Here is a 23,687-nt window from a genome sequence, read left to right on the forward strand (position 1 = left end):
GAAGTTCTAAGGACTCATTTTTAAACTTTTTTTTTTTTGCGGTACGCGGGCCTCTCACTGCTGTGGCCTCTCCTGCCGCGGAGCCCAGGCCCCGGATGCGCAGGCCCAACGGCCACAGCCCAAGGGCCCAGCCTCTCCGCGGCACGCGGGATCCCCCCGGACCGGGGCACGAACCCACGTCCCCCGCATCGGCAGGCAGACCCCCAACCACTGCGCCACCCGGGAAGCCCTAAGGACTCATTTTTAAAAGTCATTGTTGCATCTGTATGTGTCCAGCTTAGAGTCCAAATAACTTAATGGGTGGATAAATCCTGTTCATGTCTTTTGGGTTACCAGCATTATATAGTACTGATTTCAAAAATAATACAGATGAGTTTTTTTTTTTTTTTTTACAAAGAAACCAGCTTTGATGGCCTGGATACAAAATGATAGTTCTTGTTAGGGATGATATCCTACAGTTGTGATTATCACACTGTGCTGAATGTGGCTCTACTTGGAAATGGTGACAGAGATTCTCTTAAATTTCATCTTGCCCAGACCAGAACGAGAGATGCATACTGCAGCCTTCATTTTTCAATTCACATATTATTGCCTCTGACAATTACCTTGAATTAGTGTATGTGAGTTAAGAATACAAGGAAATATTTTTTGGAACATAACAATGGCTACTTTTCACAGTAGGTGGGGCTCCTAGATACTCAACATAAGATTTTTCTCTCTTTTTCAGTAAAATCAACTCAATGATTATCCAAACCAACAATGCTTCACATTTGTATAAGACTCTGAGTGATTTTTTTTTAAAACAATAAAGCCCTCCCAATGACTCTTTTAGATAGGGAATAGGAACCAAGAATAAGAACCAAGGTTAAGTGTCAGGTACAAAGTCATCCTTGTTTACCTTCTGCTCTTTCACATTAAACAGAGAGCAAAGTGGCTCCATCTGTGTAGATGAGTCTTAGAATCCAGTAGAATAAAATCATGATAGTAGCTAATATTTATGTAATACTTTCCAGTTTACAGACAAGTGGGTTTTATATCCATTATTTAATTTAATCTTTAAAACTATTGTGAGAGGCATTCTCATCCTCATCCCCATTTTACAGATGAAGAAACCAAGGTTTGGAGATTTCATGTGACTTTGGCCCAAGCTCTGCTGACCCAGGATTGATTGCCTGCCCTGTCCTATTCACTTTCCATTACTCGTGCTGCCCAAATAACTCTCCAATCCAAAAATTACTTAATATTTAGCTATTAAATGGCATGTGATTTCCTTTTGGGAGGAAGGAACTTCCTGTTTTTTTTATCAGGAAACAGTAAGGTTTGTTTCCATTATGTCCTTTAGTAGCAGAGAGAGGTGACCCAGAAAACAGCAGAACTAATCCACGTTTACTCCACGTTGGATCTGCTTTCCTTAATATAGTTCTGCTCTAACTGGCAATGGGTCAAAGGCATAAAGAGGATAAGAATATTTTAAATATGTTTTTATTTGATCCGTTTTACTATTTAAGTTTTATACCCTATCTATTTCTCGTTAGGCAGCTAACTTCTTTAAATTGTGTTCTTTTTTTTTTTTTTTTTTGCGGTATGCGGGCCTCCCACTGTTGCAGCCTCCCATTGCGGAGCACAGGCTCCGGGATGCACAGGCCCAGCGGCCATGGCTCACGGGCCCAGACGCTCCGCGACATGTGGGATCCTCCCGGACCGGGGCACGAACCCGTGTCCCCTGCATCGGCAGGCAGACTCCCAAACACTGCGCCACCAGGGAAGCCCAATTGTGTTCTTTTTTGTAACCTAGAACTTCATGCTCCTTCTAAGAACCTCGGTGATCTCCTTAGATATGAGCAGTTTAGATTCGATCATCCCTGAGTGGAGAACACTATCACTTTTCCTCTTTTATAAATGAGAAACTGAAATTTGGAGAAGGTAAGTTAGGTGCCAAGGTCCCTTAGTGAGGAAATAGAATTTGTGGGAATTGAACCTCAAACTTTCTGTCCAAGTACCCTTGCCCTTAATCACCACCCTCTACTGCCTCCTTGTGGCTCATCTCAAAACTGAGATACAGCCCAGAGCAGCCCTGCCCAACAGAAAATACAATGAGAGCCAGAATCTATCATTTAAATTTTTCAGGTAGCCATATTTTAAAACATAAAAAGGTGAAACTAATATTAATAATATATTTTATGTAACCCCAGTATATTCAAAATATTATCATTTTAACATAATTAATATGAAAATTAATTTTTCAATTGAACATGTGAAAGTATTCATGTGCTAGTGTACATTCTTTTTTACAATTAATATTTGAAATCCAGTGTATGTTTTACACATACAGCATACCTGAGACTAGTCATATTTCAAGTGTTCAATAGCCACATGTGGTTAGTGGCTGCTATATTGGACAGCACAGACCTTTATTAATGACCTTGACTTTGAGAGAAATGAGTTTTTGTCCAGACCAGAAACTCTAAATACGATGTGGTTCTGTCAGAGCATCCCAGAAACCTAAATTCCATTTGAATTCTTGGACTTACGTGACAGACAGCTTTAGACCTGTTCACAGCAGTGCATGTCACTGACTCTTATCCAAACATATTTGACCTCTTTCATGACCATTTCCCTGGACTTTGAAGCTAATCTGTTATGATTCTGTACAGCACGTTTACAGTGTGGCAGATCGATAACGAACAGCTTTCCATGCCAGCATTCTTAATTTATATTAATTATTGTTGGCTTTGCTTGGAACCTAAAATGTAAAAGAAAATAGACAAGATTAGCATACACAGTTTTTATGGATGAAAGAGCAGAAATCCCTGCTGGCTCAAGAGAACATAATAGAATACTTTAATTCAGGGCATGGGAAAATGCTTCTGTGACTGCTGGGGTAAAACAGTATCTGGTATTTGCTACTGAAACAGAATGTTTTCATTTTAAAGAATCGCATTGTCCCTCCCATTGCCAAAAGTACCTTCTATTCACATAATAGGATATGGGTGTTAGATGGGTGTTACAATAAATCTTATATTCAAAAGTCAGAAGAAAATGAAATAGAATTTCCAAAATTGAGCTATTTAGAAGATGAGTTTGATAACAATATACATTTTATTTTCTTTAGGCTATTCCTTTAGAAAATTGAATTTCTAAAGAATAAAAGGATGTGGAAAAAAGGGTAACCATTAGCTTTGAAATAAATTTCAGTGTTTGGGGTAAATTTCCTTATAGCTTTGGCATTGACCACACTGCCTCTTTTTTCATAAAAGGGAAGTTTATACACTCAGGATAGCAGTTCTCCCCTTCTCTACCTTTTACCTGAAACCCCAGAGAATCCAAAATGCCAGCCCACTGGATAAAGAAAAACTTTTTGAGGTCCTTCTCAGCACATTAGGATGTCAACTTTGGGTGGGCAACTTGTGCATCCTCCTCTTGGAATAAAATCCTCCTCCCACCCCCACTCCCATGGTGACCTGTTAACATCCAGGTTACCTCCAGTCTTACTTATCTGCAGTCTTAACCCCATTGCGATTTCTCCCCAGGGTCTTTATGTAGTTCACACCTGTCTCTCTCCAGGTCTCCTTCTCCAGCTTTTTTGAAGCCCAGTCCAGCAGCTCATTGACACCATCTCCATCCTCATCAGGGCCATGTCACAGCCTTGTACATTCTCCTGTCATCCTCAGGAACTCTGCAACCTTTAGTGAATTCGGTTGCATCCATCACCCAGTTCCTCTGCTGCCTTCCCTCCAGGGCCTGCCACTTCTGCTCCACCTTGACCATTCACCGACATGGCCATGCCATGGGCTTTTTAATTATGCACACCTTTTCATTCCCTACTGCCTGAATTCTGAAAGGTTCCTCTTTGCCCTTCCCTTATTAACCTCTTCCCACCCTTCCCTTCCCCTCTCAGTCACTCCTTCTGACCCTTGGAAGGGGTCGTGGGATAACAACCTGCCACCTCCAAGCTCTCTCTGTGCTCACATTGTCTCTCCCTTTAAGACCTTGACGTTGACATGCCTCCCTTCTGGGACAAATGTTATTTCCCTCTTACTCCCTCATTCCTAGTGGCCCTGCTCTTTACCATTGTTAGAACCTCTGTTCTGATTTTTATGTTTATAATGTGTAATCCCATCTCTCATTTATCTGATCTATTTCATTAATGTATGTGACATCAGCTTAGACTCACACCTTGACCATCATTTACTTGCTCAACTGTGCCTCCAACTCAAGGTACCCCCTGCCCCACTGCCTGCATTTTGTAGGCAGACCAATAGTTCTCAACTTTTTCTTATTATCATTCCTCTCCCCACCCCGGGAACCATTTTAAGCCTTTTTCCCTAATCACTCCCTCCCCCAATTAAATAAATACTCAAGGACAAGATTTGTTAGGTAGTGTCAAGCTTTGAGAGACTGAAGACCACTGTAATGACTAATTTTATTTTTATATGTAATCTAACATTATCTTTCACTGCACTGCCCCTGCTCCAAGATGTGGTGTCTCTGTATGTGTGTCCTAGACCCTCATCCAGTCTCTCAAGTGTTGGAGGTAAAAACATACATCTGAGTCCGATGGGATCCTTACAAAACTCTGAAGACAGCATTGTGGGGGAAAAGCAGGATCAGGAGTTAAAGCTATTAGAAATTCATCCCTTATGGTCTTATAATACCTCCCGAATATTTTCTGTTTTCCTAGTATAAGTATCCTTTGTTCCCCTCCTCAGTGCCTATGCACACACCCAGAAGATGGCATAATCCTTTACTTTTACTAAGAATATTCAAGTCATTTAAGGTTAATCTTTGCAGCTTCCCTTCTTCCTACCTCATTTCTTACATATTCCTAGATGCCCTCTTCTTTTGTTCTTCCAAGGGAGGAAGGGTTGTCTTGCCTCCCTAATAAGTCTAGTGCTCACACCTGTGGTTATATGTTTTTTTTTTTAAACTGAGGCATAATTAAACACAAAAGTGCACAATCTTTAGTGTTTGGTACAATGAGTTTTGGCAATTTTATATACTGTTGTAATTACCCCCAAAATAACATATAGAACATTTCACCCCAGAAAGACCCCTCATGCCTCTTTCCAGTAAATTTCTCCCTCCCCTGAGGCAATCATTGTTCAAATTTTTTCACCACAAACTAGTTTTAGCTCGTCATAGAACTTCATTTAAAGGTGAACATTTCATATATACTTTTTTGGCATCTGAATATTTTCAAGTAGCGTGATTTTTTTGAGTCTTATCCACGTTGTTGCATGTTCCATGTTTTTTTTAACTGACGAGTAGTATTTCATTGTGTGAATATGCTGGAATTTGTTTATCCATTTTCCTGTGGGTAGATACTTGGTTTGTTTATAGGTTTGTATGTTTAGTATTCTGAGATAAATACCTAGGAATAGAATTGTGGGTAGATGTATCTTTAATGTTTTAAGAACCTGCCAAATAGTTCTCCAAAGTAATTGTACTGCTTTTCACTCCATCAACACTGGTGAGAGATCCACTTGCTTAGCATCCTCACTAACATCTGGTGTCGTCAGTCTCTTTTATTTTAGCCATTAGTCATTAGTGTAAAATCCACATGTGTTCTTGATTATCTTCTCTACCTTTCCCTGTCCATTATCATGGGCATTCTCTTAGGTCTGCAGATTCTTCCCATTCCACAAACTTCCTCATGCCCCACATTCCCCTGGGGAACGTCTCCATTCAGCTACTCCCTCAAGTGGTTCTCCTCACTCCTTCCTTTCTCTGATCAAATTGGTGAGAAAAACGGTTAGCACTTGGTGCTTCTCCTTCCCCCAACCTGTTCATTCAGCCTCAGGTGGAGCTGCTCTCTAAACATCAGCTGTGAATTCCAAAGGTTCTCTGGGCTCTCACTCCCCATGATTTCTCTGAAGTGAAGAATATGATACTGTTGACCTCCCACTGTTTTTGAAGCTCTTTATTTCATTTTTGTATTATAACACATTGTTTCTTTTCCATTTCCAATATCTACTCTTCTTCCACCCTCCCTCTAAATGTCATTGATTCTCCATCACATACACACATACAGTCCAAACGTATGAACATTCAGGACTTCCCATAATCCTGCCACTTTCTCCCTTATTTTCTGCTGCTCCCCACACTGTATAAACCCAGACACCCAGCCAAACTCCCCTGGTCACTGTTTGAGAAATAGAAACATGCAAGCTACATTTGAGAGAATATTACAGAGGTTTTAAAGTAACAGCTCTTCTAGTTCACCCAAAATATTGTTTCATTTGCATTTCATCATCTTATATTCTATGTCTGTACAAAACTGAATTATCTAGGGAATGATGAGAATGTTTACCTACTTCCTCAAGATTTGGGAGTTATTTGTATCTAAACAGATTGCTAATTATTAAAATATTTTTGTAAGTAACTCTCCCCCACCAAAACTCTTCTCAGTCATGCTGTGTTTACCAATGATTTGAGCATGAGTGAGTTGTTTTAAATCCATAGTGTGGTTTGCAAGGAAGAAGGAAGGGTCTCTTTTCTCAATCCTTGCTTTTGCTGTGATGGGTGCAATAAACACTCCTGAGGCCAGAAAACAGTTCTGCACAGGAAGTACTGTCAGGGAGAGCAAGCTTTAAAGAACCCCTGTTTTGTTTATACGCTCTTGAAGGCATTGGAAGGTCATCATTTTCTTCCCTTGCATAAATATTTCTGACAGAGGATAATTAAACAGACCAGACTGCTTTGTCAAGTATAGGAGTTTTCAGTGGTCTTTCCTGCCCCGAAAATCATTTTCCCACCCCTTTAACTCTCATAATCTTTCCTGGCCTCATTTGCAATCTAGTGCCCTTAAGCTCCTGTGCTGGGGAATGACTTGGAACAACTCTTGACTCATAGCTTAAAGAAGGTACAAATCAATTAAAAGAATACTAGAAATGCAGGTATTCACTGGCAATTTCTTCTTGCCTACATTGTCTTACTTTAGAGAACCAGGCACATCAACTTTTTATCACAAACCCAGTAGGAGATCAACTTTGCCCTGACACAGAGGCTAAGTTCAGAATGTAAGTTGTCAGAGAGCCTCAAAAAACTTTCAAATCTAAAAATGCTCTGTGCAGACCAGGAGGAGAAATACCAGGGACAGAAAGAGAAATATGCATGTCGTCTGGGTCCACTCTGACTCCCGCTTGCCTGTGGCCTGCGGGGGTCTGTCCCAGGAAGCACCTTGGGGAGGAGAAGGAGGCTTTAAGGCTCCCTCCCTTCTTGCTGACTCCTTACTAATCCTGCCCACCTCCCTCCGTCGTCCAGGGCCCACCCTGGTGCTTTCCTGTGGTGCCACCACTGCAGGGCTGACTGCCCTCAACATTTCTGCCACCTCTCCTCCTCCAAGTGAAAAGGACAGTGACACTTGAATGACAAACTACAAAGCACCTCCTCACGTCTCATGAACCTGCCCACTGAGGGTTTGTGGAGGGCAGGCACCTTCACTCCCCTGTTACAGATCCGGGGACGCTGAGGGGGGTCATGTGACACGAGCTGTGAAGTGGGACCTCTAGAGCCAGCCATTCGGTTACATCACGCGGCCGCGCTGACTGTCTCCCCATGCTGTCCTCAGGACTAGGAGTCGTGGAGCTTGGTGAGTTTGGATCTCAGCTCTACCACATAGCAGTGTGTGACCTTGGGAGAACAATTGGATCTTGCAATGGCTCCAATCACTCACTTATAAAGTAAAAATAATACTAGTAACCAGGTTCTCCATGAGTCCTAAATAGGAGAATGCGTGTAAGTACTTAACGTAGGACCTAGCCCCCAATAAAGATGAAATAAGCCTTAGTTATTATTAATTACTACTAGCCCAGGGATATAATTCCTCACTTCAGTTTGAAGCTTATCTTCTTAGTATAAAATTAATAATACATCAGAAGGAGGTAACACATTTTCTATTCCTGTTATTGAACAGCTTCAGGCAATATTCAACCTCCTTGAGACTCAGTTTCCTTCTCTTCAAAATAAGAGATGGGACCAGGTGATTCTGTAAAGCTGTCTAGCTGCAGGAATCTATGGGTTTAACCATGACTCCAAGTTTCTAATCTCTTTACTGAAATGTAAATGGAAGATCAGAAAGGAATTTGGAAGTCCCTTTTCTTTTCAGAGGCAATACTACCTTGGAGCAGCATCCTGCCTTTGCTGAGAAATCAGTGAGGCTTCAGGTAGAAAATGCAGATGAGACTCCAGCTGGAGAGGGGAAGGAGCCCAGGGAGCTGCCAGGGACTGCATTGTCCCACGCGCACAATGCTCTGCTAAGCACGATGCCCTTGCGCGTTTATTCCACAATTACAGGAGCCTGGAGAGATTAATGCGCACCTTTCACAGATTCGGCCACTGAGGCTCATGGAGGTGGAACATCTAACCCAAGTCATACAGCTGGTGAGGGCAGAGCTGGGATTTAGACAGCAACCCGCCTGAGCCAAAGCCAGGGACATGCATTCCACTGCATCATCAAAATGACTCTTTATCTGCCGGGTAGGTGAATCCTGGCTAAACCAGGCTAGTCTCAGCTGCCTTCTCTTCCAGGTCCCAACCTGGGGACATGGTTTCTACGCTTTCCTTGAAATCACGGAAGAGCTTGGCATAAATATTTTGTGTGCTTTGAAGAGATGCTGGCTTGGGACTCGTCCTCCCACCCCTCCCAGCCCACCTCCATGCACACGTGGTGCCGGAGCAAGGCCATCAGGGGGCAGGCATTCTGCTGCCAGGGTCCAGGGCAGGGACCTCACCGAGCAGAAGAAGACCTCAAGAGCCAAAGGAGCAAGGGAGGAGGGTCCTCAGGAAGAACCTTTCCTCAGGACCTACTCCGTGCCAGCCCCTGTGTGAGGTCTTCGTGTGAGCTCTGTCTCCGAGCCTGCAGCTGTGTGACGAGACAGCATCAGAACTGTCCGTCGTTCCCTTCCTCAGCTTTCAGCTGGGGAGAGAGGTGTTAAAGGCCACGCACACCACACAGGGCGGGGCGGGCACCCGACTACCTCCCATTGTTCTCCGGTGAGTGACCTGACTCGTCCTGCAAACCCACTGCTGGGGGAGAAGGGATTGCAGGGGATCTACTCATAATTCTAACTATAGTGAGTATGGCTTTTCAGTCTTCACCACCACTTAACATGAACCTGTCCTCCAGACAGTTCTCCTACGTGGCCTCCATAAAGAATCAAGCAGAAACACTAGGGCAAAGGCCTGTAAACTAGGTTTCCACTGCATCGCCCAGTAAACTAGAACATAAAAGAGGCTACTCAGGGTAGGATCCAATTTTCTTCTTTTCCTTCTACTAGGAAAGACAGTAGAGCCGCAGAAAAACATGCGCTATGAAAAGATAGCCTTAGTCAGACATTCATAATTTGACTTTCACAATTCAGTTTTTTCAGAGGAGCTGGTAGAGTCTATCAGCACCCCCTTCCCCACCCAAAATCAAAGTCTTTTCCCTTTGTGAGAGACATCATTTCTGGATCCAACAACAACAAAACACCCCAACAAAGGAATGGTAGTTAAGAGACTGCCTGGCATTCCAAGTTCACACTGTGGTTAACAGGAAATTTTACTGCTGCCAACGGGATTGCCAAATTCATTTATTTCTGTTATTGCATTTCCCAGATTCTCCCAAAATGTCAATACTCTTTCAAAGCAAGCATCTGCTTTCAGTTTAAATGAATGTGTCATGAGATTGTACACAGGAATCCAAAAAGTTTTCTAAATTGACAAACTTAACAGGTCCTTAATTACTAAAAGAAAATGTGCTGAATTTTCTAAAAATTGCTTTTAGAAAATTTGCTTTTTCTAACTATCTGTCACTGAGACCGAGCCAGGAAAGTGAGATGAGGCAAATGTTGTTACTTAACACACGAGAAAAACAGCCCCACTGCTGTATAACCAAAGGGAAAATTCCCTGGGAAACTACAAATGTTGAATGGCGAAATTTGCATATTATGAACAAGATCTAATTTCTACTTAATGCTTCTCTTATGAACTCAATGAGGAAGATGTTATTGGTCCCAGGGACCCCTTCTCAGGAAGTTTAGCCTTTTGGAAATTCCTGGGGGAGACTTAAGGGATTGGAGTTTTGCTTGCAGAACATTAGGAGACTTTTACTTCTGTTGATGCCTATGTGGCTAACACCGGCACTAAGACTTGGATGCACAAAAGCAGACATTCACCACAGAGCTTCTACGAGAGAGAAAACTGCCTCTTCCAATTGCAACGTCACCCTCCAGGCACCTCCACTACAGCCTCCCCACATCACCTGGCGTCCAGAAGTATCGCCCATCCGGGCAAATCAACCGGCCACTGTGACCCTTCTCTTTGGCTCCGATTGTTCCAGAAAGTCTTCTTTCTCCTTCTTTTACCTTTCCTCATCCTGTTACATTTTAGCCTTATATCAAGGATCAACTGGTCAGGCAAACCCCACATAGTAACCAGGGCAGAGTTTCTAAAGCATAGGCTGAAGACCACCCTCACCAGAATCACCTGAGGTGCTTTTTAAGAATGATTCCTTGGGGCTTCCCTGGTGGCGCAGTGGTTGAGAGTCCGCCTGCCGATGCAGGGGACGCGGGTTCGTGCCCCGGTCCGGGAAGATCCCACATGCCGCGGAGCGGCTGGGCCCGTGAGCCATGGCCGCTGAGCCTGCGCGTCCGGAGCCTGTGCTCCACAGTGGGAGAGGCCACGGCAGTGAGAGGCTCGCATACTGCAAAAAAAAAAAAAAAAAAAAAAGAATGATTCCTTGGCCCTACCTCAGACCTACTGAATCTTATGAGGCCTGGGATCCTACATTTTATCAAACCCTGAATGATTCTTAAGCACTAAAATTTGAGAACAATTGATCTAAGGAAAAAGTGAAGATAGAATATTTTAGGTCATGGGGGATTGTCGATCATCAGCTGGTGACTTTCTTTGGCAGATGAAGACATTCAGGATGCAGAGAGGCAATAAATATTTCCTAACCCAGGAGCGCTTCACTCCTCCCTGCTTCTCCCACGTACCCAGGGATCTCTAATAGTTCCATCAGTGCCTGCTGAATCCTTCACAGAAGCTCAGACAGACCTCAGTGTCCTGAGTGTGACGTGAGTTTCCAGAGGATGTCAGAGTGTTCCTTTCTGTGACTCCAGACAAAACGTGTGTCCGTGCCTCATTGGATGGGGGATGTACTGAGGCTTCATTTTGTCAATTTATTCACCTATTATGAGCTACGTACTTCAAGCTTTTTCTCTGGAATTCAGAAAAACAACCTGTGGACTTGGTTACCTGTATCACATGCTTGGTGAATTCAGAGGAAGATGTTATTTTCATATTTTCCCCCTTTTGAATTGACTTGTCAATTCAGTCTAAATGGCTAACAGAGTATTCCTATATAGAGGGGGCTTACATTGATAATGGGCTCTGGATTTCACTAAACTGCCTGTTATAGAGCCAAAAAGAATGCATTAGGGAGTTTTAATACTGTCTAATGCTGGCCCAGGGGTGACCTGTACTGTCAGAATACAAAGGTAATTCCCATTATTAAGAATTTTGTAAAGTCTATTTGAAATTTTCTGCCTCTCTTGTTATTCCTTTTTACATGGAAATAACTGCTTAAAACTTTCTTTTCTAAGAAACTTTCCTGGCATGGCTGAAAAAGAGATTCAAAATTGCTCCTAATTCTTTCTTGCTTAAATATTCACCTTTAGCCATCACCCCTACAAAATGAAGACCTACTCCTTTGTGTGGCTCTAATAGCAGCTGAGTGGATTCTGAACTATCAGTCTGCCATTTAGGCCTCCTCAGCTTGACATTTGCCTTAGAATGAGGTTTTTAGGGGTTTTGACTCTGCTTATTACTGGGTTATTTTACATTTAGTGCAGTGCTATTCAGTTGTGTATTTAATGATGATTTTTACACCCCAAAACCATTATGGTATAAGACCAGGCACAGGAAAAATCACTCTAACATCTAACTTAAATTTCTCATGAATAATTTGAAATGTGAACGTATTGATATATTACTTTAGAAGGAATATCAAAAACACCACATTTTTAAAAGTGTGTGTGTGAGGGGTAGGTGACTTCCCTGGTGGTGCAGTGCTTAAGAATCTGCCTGCCGATGCAGGGGAAACAGGTTCGAGCCCTGGTCCGGGAAGATCCCACATGCTGCGGAGCAGCTAAGCCCGTGCACCACACTACTGAGCCCGCGCTCTAGAGCCCACGAGCCGCAACTACTGAAACCCAACACGCCTAGAGCCCATGCTCCGCAGCAAGAGTAGCCCGCATAAGAAGCCCGCGCACCACAACGAAGAGTAGCCCGCACTCGCGGCAACTAGAGGAAGCCCGCGCACAGCAACGAAGACCCAACGCAGCCAAAAAAACCAAATTAATTAATTAAAAATAAATAAATAAAAGTGAGGGGGATTATAGGTTTTAATGGGTGATTTTAGAAACATTAAATGAGCTACTAAAAGCCAAAATATGTAATACCTACTGTGTGCCAGAGACACAGGGCGGACAGACAATTTGCCTAAGGGAGCACAGCTACGAAATAGTGGAGATAGAGTCATAACCCAGTCATTGTGGCTTTTGAGTTCGTGCTTTTAGCTACTCTGCAGAGTTAAGCTAGAGAAGCTGCTTAACAGTGCCTGCTAAATAAGAAGTGCTCAATAAATGGAAACTATACTTGTAATTCTTTTATGAGTCTAAGGCTTGGGATGCTTCTCTTCTTCTAGGATCACTTCTACAATATTGAAAAAGCTGTAGAAACAAATACAAAATAGATAATTATATCATTCTCTGTTATTTAAAAAGAAAGCTTATATAAGGAGATTTACAAAGACCTAGGAATAAAGAAAATATTAAAACCATGGTTTTTAAAAAATAATTTAGCAATTATTGAATTTCTATTTGTGCAGATAGCTGTACTAGTCTCTGGGATAAAAGAAGTAAGATTAATAAGATATGGGTCCTGCCTATGAAAGAGCTTACAGCTTAGTAATGGTCACAGACAGAGCACATGACATTTAACAGAGTGGATGCAGAAAGGCCAATCATGGCCTGGTGATGGAACACGCGAAAGTTGAAGTTGCATATTCGAATCTTAGTCGTATAGTAGCTGTGTGGTTGGGGCAAATCGTGTGAGCTCTCCAGATCTCAGGTTTTTATTTTTGTTGGGGTGGTGGTTGCTAGTATTGTTTTCTAAATCTTTATAATGGAGATAATTTTGCATAATTCATAATGCTTAATGGGAATTAAATAATGCAAAGGAATCACTTAACTCTGTCTTTAGCAGAGAGTAAATGTTCAGCAGACAACTACTGTGAAACCTGAAGCTTTAAAAACCTACCTGTGTGGCGCCCTCACTGATAGACTCCCACCCTCCCACTGAAGGCACTGGGGCAGCCCTTCAGGTGCTGTGCCAGGGCCTTGCAGAAGCCCAGTGGGCTCAAGCCCAGTTACTGCTTAGAATGTTGAGCTGAAGAACAAAGGGCAGCTGCCCCCTTGGAGGCCAGAACAAGGCTTTTAATAGTGATTCCCTTATCTTTTCTTCTTAATGGAGGCTCAAAAAGAAAATCAAAATTTAAGAAAGGTAGCATCTATATGGTTTCTGATTGTGTTGCATGGTTAGGAGCTCTGATAAGGGGATCATCAGAGCTATTAAAAGACCCAACCTCAGAACACTAAGGCCTTTACAAAAGCACTTCAAGTGATTTTAAACCTACAGTGAGGGCAGAGAAGCAGTGGAGTAGTGATCTCTTAGGTTCTGTAGAATAGATACCAAAGGCCACTCAATCTGGCTGGACTAGTACCCACTAGTCCACACCACTGGGTACGTTTGGAACATTGGTCAGAACCATACTATAGAGGGTTTTAAACTAAGAGTCTATCTGTAAGCAGTAGGGCATTAATGAAGATCTTTATATAAGGGAATGTGTTGAAAGCAGTGCTTTAGGAAAAAAATGTATCTTTTAGTTGTCTGTAAATAGAAGGAGGAGAAAGAGGGAACTAGAAACAGGGTGTGAACTAAGGTGTTAGCAAGCACAACTCTGTAAGATGCACTCTAGGCTGCAATAATCCAATAGAATTGAGGGAATATTGCCCTTGTTTTTTAATATGGGATAATTAGCAAAGAAACATGGACCATAATGCAGATATGAAAAGATGCTATTGAATTCAGAAACAGGTTGAAATGAAGTTCAATTCTCACGTGGTAATTACGTTACTGTATGACCCAGGAAGCTTCTATTTAGGTGATTATTTGCTGTAAGTTATTGTGTCAAAACCACACCAATTTCATAAACTCCTACCAAAGGGTGAGCGAAAGAGAAACCACAGAAGAAATATATCTTCCTGCTATTCCTCTTCCTTTCAGAAACATAAACAACAACAATAAATTTACCACTTATCAATTTCTTGTGCTTTCTTAAAAAAACATTTAAAAATATCTGTCAACTTGGCATGTGCCTGACCCCTATTGGGATCTAATGACTTTCAAAGGCTCCCAGGGAAAAGCAGAGTCATCCAAGAGTGCAGAGTTAAGAGGAAAAATCTCATCTGCCCCAGTTTTTGCATCTCGTAATACTTACACACCATGTGAAATTACATGATGAGATGTTTTTTGAAAGTATATCAGTCAGGGAGTTACCTGGTGGCACAGTGGTTAAGAATTCACCTGCCAATGCAGGGGACACGGGTTCCAGCCCTGGTCCGGGAAGATCCCACATGCCGTGGAGCAGCTAAGCCCGTGCACCACAACTACTGAGGCTGCTCTCTAGAACCTGCAAGCCACAACTAATGAGCCCGCGTGCCTACAGCTACTGAAGCCCACACACCTCGAGCCCATGCACCACACCAAAGAGTAGCCCCTGCTCGCCGCAACTAGAGAAAGCCCGCACACAGCAATGAAGACCCAACACAGCCAAAAATAAATAAATTTATTTTTTTTAAAAAGTGTATCAGTCAGTCCCTCAAGAGATTAATAGAGGTACAGTTTTTCATAAAGAATTCAAGTTCTCTGTACATAACTTTGATGCTAACTTTTCCAATATGTCACATGAATGTGAATGGACAACCTCAAGTATTTAGATTCACTCACTGTAGTAAGTGGTAATTAACCTCACTGAGTTTATATATGAAAGATTAAGCTGTCATTCTAACTGATGTGAGTCATAACAAATGAAAATCATTAACTCTTTGCTATCAAATTGTTGTGGCTTTTTCTCTGCTGATTTTAAAGAATATCCAAGCTAAATTATGTCCTGAGGGGCTTAATTTTCAGACTCAGTTTCCTAAATCTATATCTTCCTTTGGATTTTGGGAAAATTTCCAAATTAATGTTAATAAAGATTTACGAAATCCTTGGAGGAAGACTTCTTCTAACCATGAAACCAGTAGTTAAATTACCAGGATTAAAAGTAAGTTTTCATGAAAATAGAACTACCATAAGACCCAGCAGTCCCACTACTGGGCATATACCATGAGAAAACCATAATTCAAGAAGAGACATGTACCACAATTTACATTGCAGCACTATTTACAATAGCCAGGACATGGAAGCAACCTAAGTGTCCATCGACAGGTGAATGGATAAAGAAGATGTGGCACATATATACCATGGAATATTACTCAGCCATAAAAAGAAAGGAAATTGAGTTATTTGTAGTGAGGTGGAGTCTGTCATACAGAGTGAAGTAAGTCAGAACGAGAAAAACAAATACTAACAAATACTATATATGTATGCTAACACATATATATGGAATCAAAAAAAAAAAGGTTCTTATGAACCTAGGGGCAGGACAGGAATAAAGACACAGATGTAGAGAATGGACTTGAGGACGTGGGGAGGGGGAAGGGTAAGCTGGGACGAAGTGAGAGAGTGGCATGGACATATATACACTACCAAATGCAAAACTGATAGCTAGTGGGAAGCAACTGCATAGCACAGGGAGATCAGCTCGGTGCTTTGCTACGACCTAGAGGGGTGGGATAGGGAGGGTGGGAGGGAGACGCAAGGGGGAGAGGATATGGTATGTATGTATACGTATAGCTGATTCACTTTGTTATACAGCAGAAACTAACACAACATTGTAAAGCAATTATAAGATGTTAAAAAAAAAGTTTTCATTTGAAAACGTGCCCATGGAAGAATTACTTCAAGGTATATTTTAGAAACCCAAGCATATGTAAGCATAGTGGTCTTCCATAGAGTCTTACAGACACTCTGAATGTTTGTCAACTAAATGAATGAATTGACAAGAAAGCAGCACTAAGAGAGCTATAATGCCAGTTTCTTATAACCGCGCAACTTTCAAGCCACATCCCAAAGATGAGCCACTTAAGGACACAGGTGTTACACCTTGATACCAAGGGCAGGCCTATGCATCGAGAGGAGCCAGAGTTTGAGTTAGTTAGACCCCATTAAGGAGAGGATAGTGTGGACAGCCACCTCCCCTGGGAAATAGCTAATGCAATGACACATGTTTTCACGTTTGCTACATTGAATAGTGTATTGAATGCCAGAGAGACATTGAATGCAATGCCTCTGCTGGAAACATGACTTTTTTTTCAAGGTCTGTGATAGGAGACTGTCTTCTACGTAAAATCGTCTTGTAACATGTTGCTTCTAGTACTTGGAACTCAAACGTATGGAGTCAATACTAGTTTTCCCCTATAGATCTTCATCCTGTAGAGCCTGAAGCCCTACATAGGGGTTCTATAGCAGGAGCTACTCTCAGCTGCCTTTGATAATTCAGGGAGCCGTGCTACTAAAATCTCAATGTGAGTACAAATTACCTGAGAATCTTTTTAACATTCAGGGTCGGATTCTTTAGGTCCAGATGGGGCCTGAGACTCTGTACTGCTAACCAGCTCCTAGATGATGTAGATGACACTGGTCCATGGCTCACACTTCGGGCATCAAGCTCATAGGAGGTGGATTTCTAAGTAGTTAGAACAAGCAAGTATAGCGTGATGGAACAGCACCAGATCTTGACTCAGAGCACTAGTTACGTGAACATGATGAGTCACTTGACTTTTCTGAATACAAATTTTTCTCATTAGAAAAATGAGTATAATAGGACAGTAATACCTGCTGCATGGGATTGTTGTGAGAATTAAATTAATGATGTTATATGAAAATTGACCAGAGGATTTGGTACATATTCATTGTTGAATAAATGATTATTGACCTACATAGTAAAAACATAAGCACACAATTCAGTATTGGTAACTCATACAGTTGGGGGACCCTTAGGCTGTGTGCCCTCCATAGTTCCAGTGGTTCAACTCTTCATTCCACCTCTTTTGCCAATTACAATGTCTAGCATTTAGCAAGTGGTCAGTGTATGTGGAATTGTATTGATGGCAAAGTTGATCACTGCCAGCGTACATTTTTGGCTTCGGAGATACTGATATCAGGCTAATGACCCAGTGTTTCCCCATGGCACTAACAGGAAAGAGAACTTGCGCCCAAAATAGTGGTCACAACTTTGAAGCCTTGAGTTCTATTTAAATAAAAAATGTAATCACTGGGAGAAGACTAAAATGAAGAAGATCATCAGCCCGATTTTTTATAAAAATATGAGGATAAAAGAGCTGATCATTCTTTGCCAGCCAGTAGTCACAGTATCTTCTAATTTCACAAATTATGTGTAAAAGGTATCTCTCTTGATATAAAAGCAAAGATGAAGGTGGGTAGTTTGGCTGGCTTGTTGCTGATAGGTGGCTCAGCCCCCATTAGGAGCCCAGCCTGCAGCCGTGCAGTTAGTACTGCAGGGGTTCAAACCATCCTCCACATGGTTGAAAACTGGCTCCCATGCCACCCAGGTCATGTGCCCAAAATTGCTCCTCTGAAGGTCAAACTTTCTACTTAATAAACTTGTACATTTTAAAATAAAACTCTCAAGAGCACACAGCGAGAAATGGAAGGTAGAGAAATCAGTGAATAACCTGCAGTGTCATTTATATCTTAACATCTCTTTCCATTGAGAATTCAGAGACAGAAACTTATTAGCACCTGGAGGAAGTCTAATGTAATTCATTTGCAGTAAAATCAGAGTGAATCCGTTAATCTTTGCTAAAAGAAATGAGATTTTCAAGTCTAATCAGAGGATTTAAAGTTTTATTAAAAGGTGTTCTTTTTTACCCTCTTATAACCTATAGGTCTCAGGAGAAAAAGGAAGAGGCTATCATCTTACTGAAAGATTCCATTAAATATGGTCCTGAGTTTGCAGATGCATATTCAAGCTTAGCTTCATTACTGGCTGAGCAGGTAATTGTTTCCATTTAGTTTCACATAATATTTTTAAATGTTTCTGTTGAATATATAAATTAATATTACACAGATTTTTATATATATCATTTAACTTGTAAGCTCATATTAGACAGCTGATCTCTATGTCAGTTTTCTTCTTGATAGAAATTACAAACCTAGTTTTCTCACTCCAATATTCTTTGTGTATGTAGGTGGCCTCTAGACAAAGATGGTCCATTATATAGGCCATTGCTATATTCTCCATCACTTTGGGACAAAATCTACCAAGAACAATACATGGTATCTGCTGGTTTTATTACTACTCATATTTTTCTGGGAAACTGCTAATGGACTAAGATCTCTGAACTCATTATGGAACCAATTACCAATCTTACAGATCCTATGTCTTATAACTGTTAGAAGATCACAGAGTCTTGTAGGACAGGCTCCTAAGAGAGAACATTTCTCACGGTGTAAAGCAGAGGGGTATTTTGATTCCCTTTCCTTCTTCTCACTGTGCCTAAACCATTTGATCCCACTTTTGGTGTCCTGGACGCATGCCCCCTGCTGTGGGGAAAACAAATATAAGTTGTCTTCTCTAAATTGACGATATAGTTTTGTTGACACACATAAGTGCCCTCAATAGAAGGTAGATTCTGCTATCACACAATTGCCAGATTGTCTTTAAAATTAAACTTAGCACCTTTGAAAGATGCCCTGCAGTATCGGCTTAAATATAAGGAATGATTTGATGCTGCATGTCAGGTACAGAGGGGTGCAATTTGCATTTCAAAAACTTTGGAGGTTTCACCAGGAAACAAAATTAGGACACTCAATGAATATTTAAGTGTCAGAAATGATAAGTCTAGTTGTCTTGCTCTAATATTCTCCATATAGTGTAGGTGGGCTTTAGACAAAAGCCTGTGTCTGTAGTGGATGATTTTAATACATGTTTTAGCACAATGTTTAAGCTGAAGTGATGATCGTCGTGTTCTATGGTATACACGGCAGTCCTCAGCTGCCTTTGGCTTGTGTTGAAGCAGACACAGTGGGAGTTTCCTGAAGAAGAGATTGATTCCATCATTATTCCCTTTTCTCACCTCATCCTGGCTCCTTCATTTTCATAGGAAGACCCTCCCTGCCTCTGCCTGGTTGGGTGTCTTGCAGCTACTCAGACAAGCCGCACACAAAGTTAGGGCCTTTGCACTAACTGTGCCTTTTGCCTGCAACACTGTTCTGCCAGACATCTTAGAGTTCCTTCCTCATCTCATGCTGGTTTCTGCCCACATAGTTCCGTATCAGGGGGCTGTCTGTGATTACCCTTTCAAAATAACTCCCTCACTGCCCCACATGTTTCTCTGTCACCTGGCCCTGGCTGATTTCTCCCCAGAGCATCTATCACCATCTAACATACATCTATTTGTGATCTTTCTCCCACCACTAGAATATTTCTGTGAGCCAATCTCCATGTGAATGGCTGTGTCTTTTACTCAAGGCTTTTCCCCCATGTCTGTCACGTTGTATGCAAGCAGTAAATTCTGAGTGAATAAATGAATGGATATGAACTGAAGACCCTGTAGCTCCTGCAATCCAGTACATGATCTAGATTTTACTCATATCTGAAGTAGGGCTGGGCATGTGGGCCACCATGCTGTTTCATAACGGAACTGTGCCTCACGTCGTGCCCTTGTCCTGCACTGAGGGACAGCATGAGGACAGCCAGGTGAAACTACTCCTTCTAACTGCAGGGTTGGGGCGGGGTTGAGGCCAACACCTGTTACATGGTTCCCTGGCTTCTGAATGAGGACTCGAGGGAGAAATTTCTCTCATGTCTCAGTATTAGGAACAGCCAGCCTTCTCCTGAATTACACGTTTTTTGCTTTATTTTTAACCTACTGCATGAAAGATCTTACAAATGCTAAGAAAATCAATTCTAGTTTCGTCCCCCTTGGGGCCACCTCCGACTGACCGCCACCTGGATGGAATAGGCTGCTTTTCTGTGTGCGCTGCTTGTACTCAGTGTATCATTTTTCTTAATAATTTATTTTATTCAATTAGTGCTCTATATTTTTGAAAGCTGCCTCAGTTTCTCTGTAAGTGAATAAATAAAGCATTGCATTGAGTTCCCAGTCATATCTTTTTTCACAGCTTGGCAGGACAGATAGTGAACATTGAAGCGCTCTTCTTGATGCAAATTACCCTGTAGGTAAAAGACAAAGTCACTCACCTAATACCAGTGATGACACGGTGTGTTGTTTTGGGGGAGCTCTTTACAGACATTCCCACAGTTCCATCTTCCTATAGTGCCGTCTTTTCTTTCTCTCCTTCTAAATCATCCTCATATTTCAAGATTCAGTTCAACTTTCACGTCCTCCGCCAGCACTCATCCACCTCCCCGTCGCATGGGAGTTGTTAGATGTTCCTCGGAGCTCCTGTGACATCTTTGGGAACATGCATCAACTCACAAACCAATCATATATATATATATTTTTTTTTTTTTCGGTACACGGGCCTCTCACTTTCGTGGCCTCTCCCGTTGCGGAACACAGGCTCCAGACACGCAGGCTCAGCGGCCATGGCTCACGGGCCCAGCCGCTCCGCGGCATGTGGGACCTTCCCAGACCGGGGCACGAACCCATGTCCCCTGCATCCGCACGTGGACTCTCAACTACTGCGCCACCAGAGAAGCCCCAATCATATATTTTTATTTCTTGAATTAACATCTGAACTATAGTTTAAACAGTTTGTCAGGTTTATTTTTCCTCACAAGACTGCAAGTTTCATAAGTAAAGCCTTGTCTTCCTTGTATGCCTGTTCCTTCTCTACGGCTCAGGCTACTTCACTGTATAAAGCAGGCGGGTATTCATACAGCATCTCTGGACTTAATGCACTTTGGAGGTCAGTTCCCCTGTGCTGTGCTATTAGGAGCATTTGACAGTGAACAGGGCGGCAGCCTGATTGTAGACCCCACTTCATAGTACAGACTATGTACAGACCCCACTTCCTCACCTGTACAGACTCTGGTGAGGAGTGCTTTACCTCTCTGAGCCTCAGTTTCCAAATCTGAAAATTGATAGCTATGTGGATCTAATGTTTTAAGAGTGTCTAAAACTATCCCTGTAACACCAAGTGCTAATGAATATTTTCATGAATAACTTAAGGCTCCATTTTAATTAGTGCTATGATTTCTATACAAATAAAGCATTAACATGTTAATATTGTGAAAAGCAATTTGTTTTAGTAAATACTGTATCCAAAAGTTTCAAGTTGTATTCCTTTTCTAAACTGATGAACTCCAAGTTCATGAAAAGTTACTTTTTTGTGTTTGTTTAATTTATTTATTTATTTATTTTTGGCTGCTTTGGGTCTTCATCGCTGAGCGCGGGCTTTTCTCTAGTTGCAGCGCCCAGGTTACTCATGGCGGTGGCTTCTCTTGTTGTGGAGCATGGGCTCTAGGCACGCAGGCTTCAGTAGTTATGGCACGCAAGCTCAGTAGTTGTGGCGCACGGGCTTAGTTGCTCCACGGCATGTGGGATCTTCCCGGACCAGGGCTCAAACCCGTGTCCCCTGCATTAGCAGATGGATTCTTAACCACTGTGCCACCAGGAAAGCCCTAAAACAATACTTTGAATCATTTCCTAATGATAGATTCCTAGAAGTTGAATTCCCATATCAAAGAGCATCAGCATTTCATGACTTTTGAGATGTATTACTAAACTGCTTTCTAAAAGAGTGGTACCAATATGTTGTGCCACCAGCAGTGTGCAGCCTCTAAGTCTTGAATGTTAGCGGAACATTTAAATGGAAATTGCATGTGGACAGATGGCAGTGGGAGAGATCAGGGCTAAAGATAGACTTAGGACTTCAAATAAATGAGTCCGTATTATGAGTAGGTAATTCCTCTGAGGGGAAAATGAAGAGTAGTGTGGGGAGGAAAACCTTAAAGAATTTTTAACCTTCTCATTTTGTAGATAAAAATATGAGGTGCACAGGGCTTCCCTGGTGGCGCAGTGGTTGAGAGTCCACCTGCCGATGCAGGGGACACGGGTTCATGCCCCAGTCCGGGAAGATCCCACATGCGGTGGAGCGGCTGGGCCCGTGAGCCATGGCCGCTGAGCCTGTGCGTCCGGAGCCTGTGCTCCACAACGGGAGAGGCCACAACAGTGAGAGGCCCGTGTACCACAAAAAAAAAAAAAAAAAAAGAGGTGCACAGAATTAAGTGCTGCTCAAGGTCATACAAATAACTAGTGTCAGGACCAAGACTGGAGCCTGGTAACTTGATTCCTTCCCCACTGCTCTTTCACTGTATGATGCTGGGGTCCCATGATTGGACTGTGGTAATGGGCTGTAGTTAATGAGGTTAGGTATACAAGGGGCCAGGTGGGAGGGGGGAAGAAAAATGATAGAGGAAACCTAGTAGCATGAGTTTTCATAGATGTTAGGTACATAAAAGGATCCAGAATAAATTTGCCCCTCTGTGTCTACTGCAGCATAGAAGTCAAGAAAACAGGACAGAAAATAAACTCTTAGATTTGAAGTCTGGATGGTCTCTGGCTTACTAGCCTCTTTTGGTTTTCTATTAGCATTCAGAACTGGCTGTACTCCAGCTTCACTGATAGGATTGTAAACATTTACAAGCCCACCATCATTTTTAACCAGGCTACTCTTGCCATAGATTATATAGCTTGCATTACACTAGCAGTAAAGGAAATGAAGTTAACATAATGACTTGATCCACTGTAAATTATTGCTAGCCCCAGGTTTATAGCCTATTGAAAAACTCAATTAATTAATTTGATAACACTTAAAATATTTTTCTTTTATATATTTTGGGATATGACTTCACCTGATACAAGAATGAAAAGAAAATTGGAACAGTAAAATATAAGTTAGAAGTATAGATCAAAAATAAGAGAGGTCCAGGGTCAGTGTCTCTTCTTTGACAAGTGCCATCTTTTGGGTAGATTCAGACACATATACCATTGCATGTGTGGTCAGGTCACCTTGAGCTGAACCCTACCGTAATAATTTATTGATTTAATTATTCAGCACATATTTATTAAACATTTAGGTATCACCAAGTATTAGAAATTGCTGAAGTAGCAAGGTATGGGCCTCAACTCATGGAACTTAGAGTCTAAAAGGTAAGGATACTCTTAAGCGAAGAATTACCACCCTTTCCCCGATGTCTAACTCAGTTGTGACAAAAGGGCAAAGAGGGAATAGAGTACCAGTGAGAATGTTATAGGGACCTAACCTAATACAGGGAGCAGTGAGCGCTGGCCAAAGAGTGATATTTAGTCTGATACCTTAAGAACTTCTAGATATCAACAAGATTAAAATTATTAGGAAAAGCTTTCTGCCTACAGGAATTAGACCACCTGAGGGCTGTCGGGTGGGGAACAGTACGATCCCTTCCTCTTATGGGAGGAAAGTCATGTGCCTGAAAGTGCAGAGAATGAGGACAAAAGGGCATG

The 23,687-nt window shown here is 42.0% G+C and overlaps 1 protein-coding gene across 1 annotated transcript in view; it reads left to right on the forward strand.

Moving 5' to 3' along the window:
- TMTC1 (transmembrane O-mannosyltransferase targeting cadherins 1) overlaps window positions 1-23,687 on the forward strand; it is a gene marked incomplete at its 3' end in the record, with an annotated part of 271,008 nt that overhangs the window by 223,056 nt on the left and 24,265 nt on the right. The window contains exon 13 of the mRNA XM_079715105.1: window positions 18,120-18,228. Coding sequence (XP_079571231.1) covers window positions 18,120-18,228 — 109 coding nt within the window. The remainder of the gene's footprint in view (window positions 1-18,119; window positions 18,229-23,687) is intronic.

Source organism: Hyperoodon ampullatus, assembly GCF_949752795.1.
Source record: "Hyperoodon ampullatus genome assembly, chromosome: 11".
Taxonomy (NCBI): Eukaryota; Metazoa; Chordata; class Mammalia; order Artiodactyla; family Ziphiidae; genus Hyperoodon; species Hyperoodon ampullatus.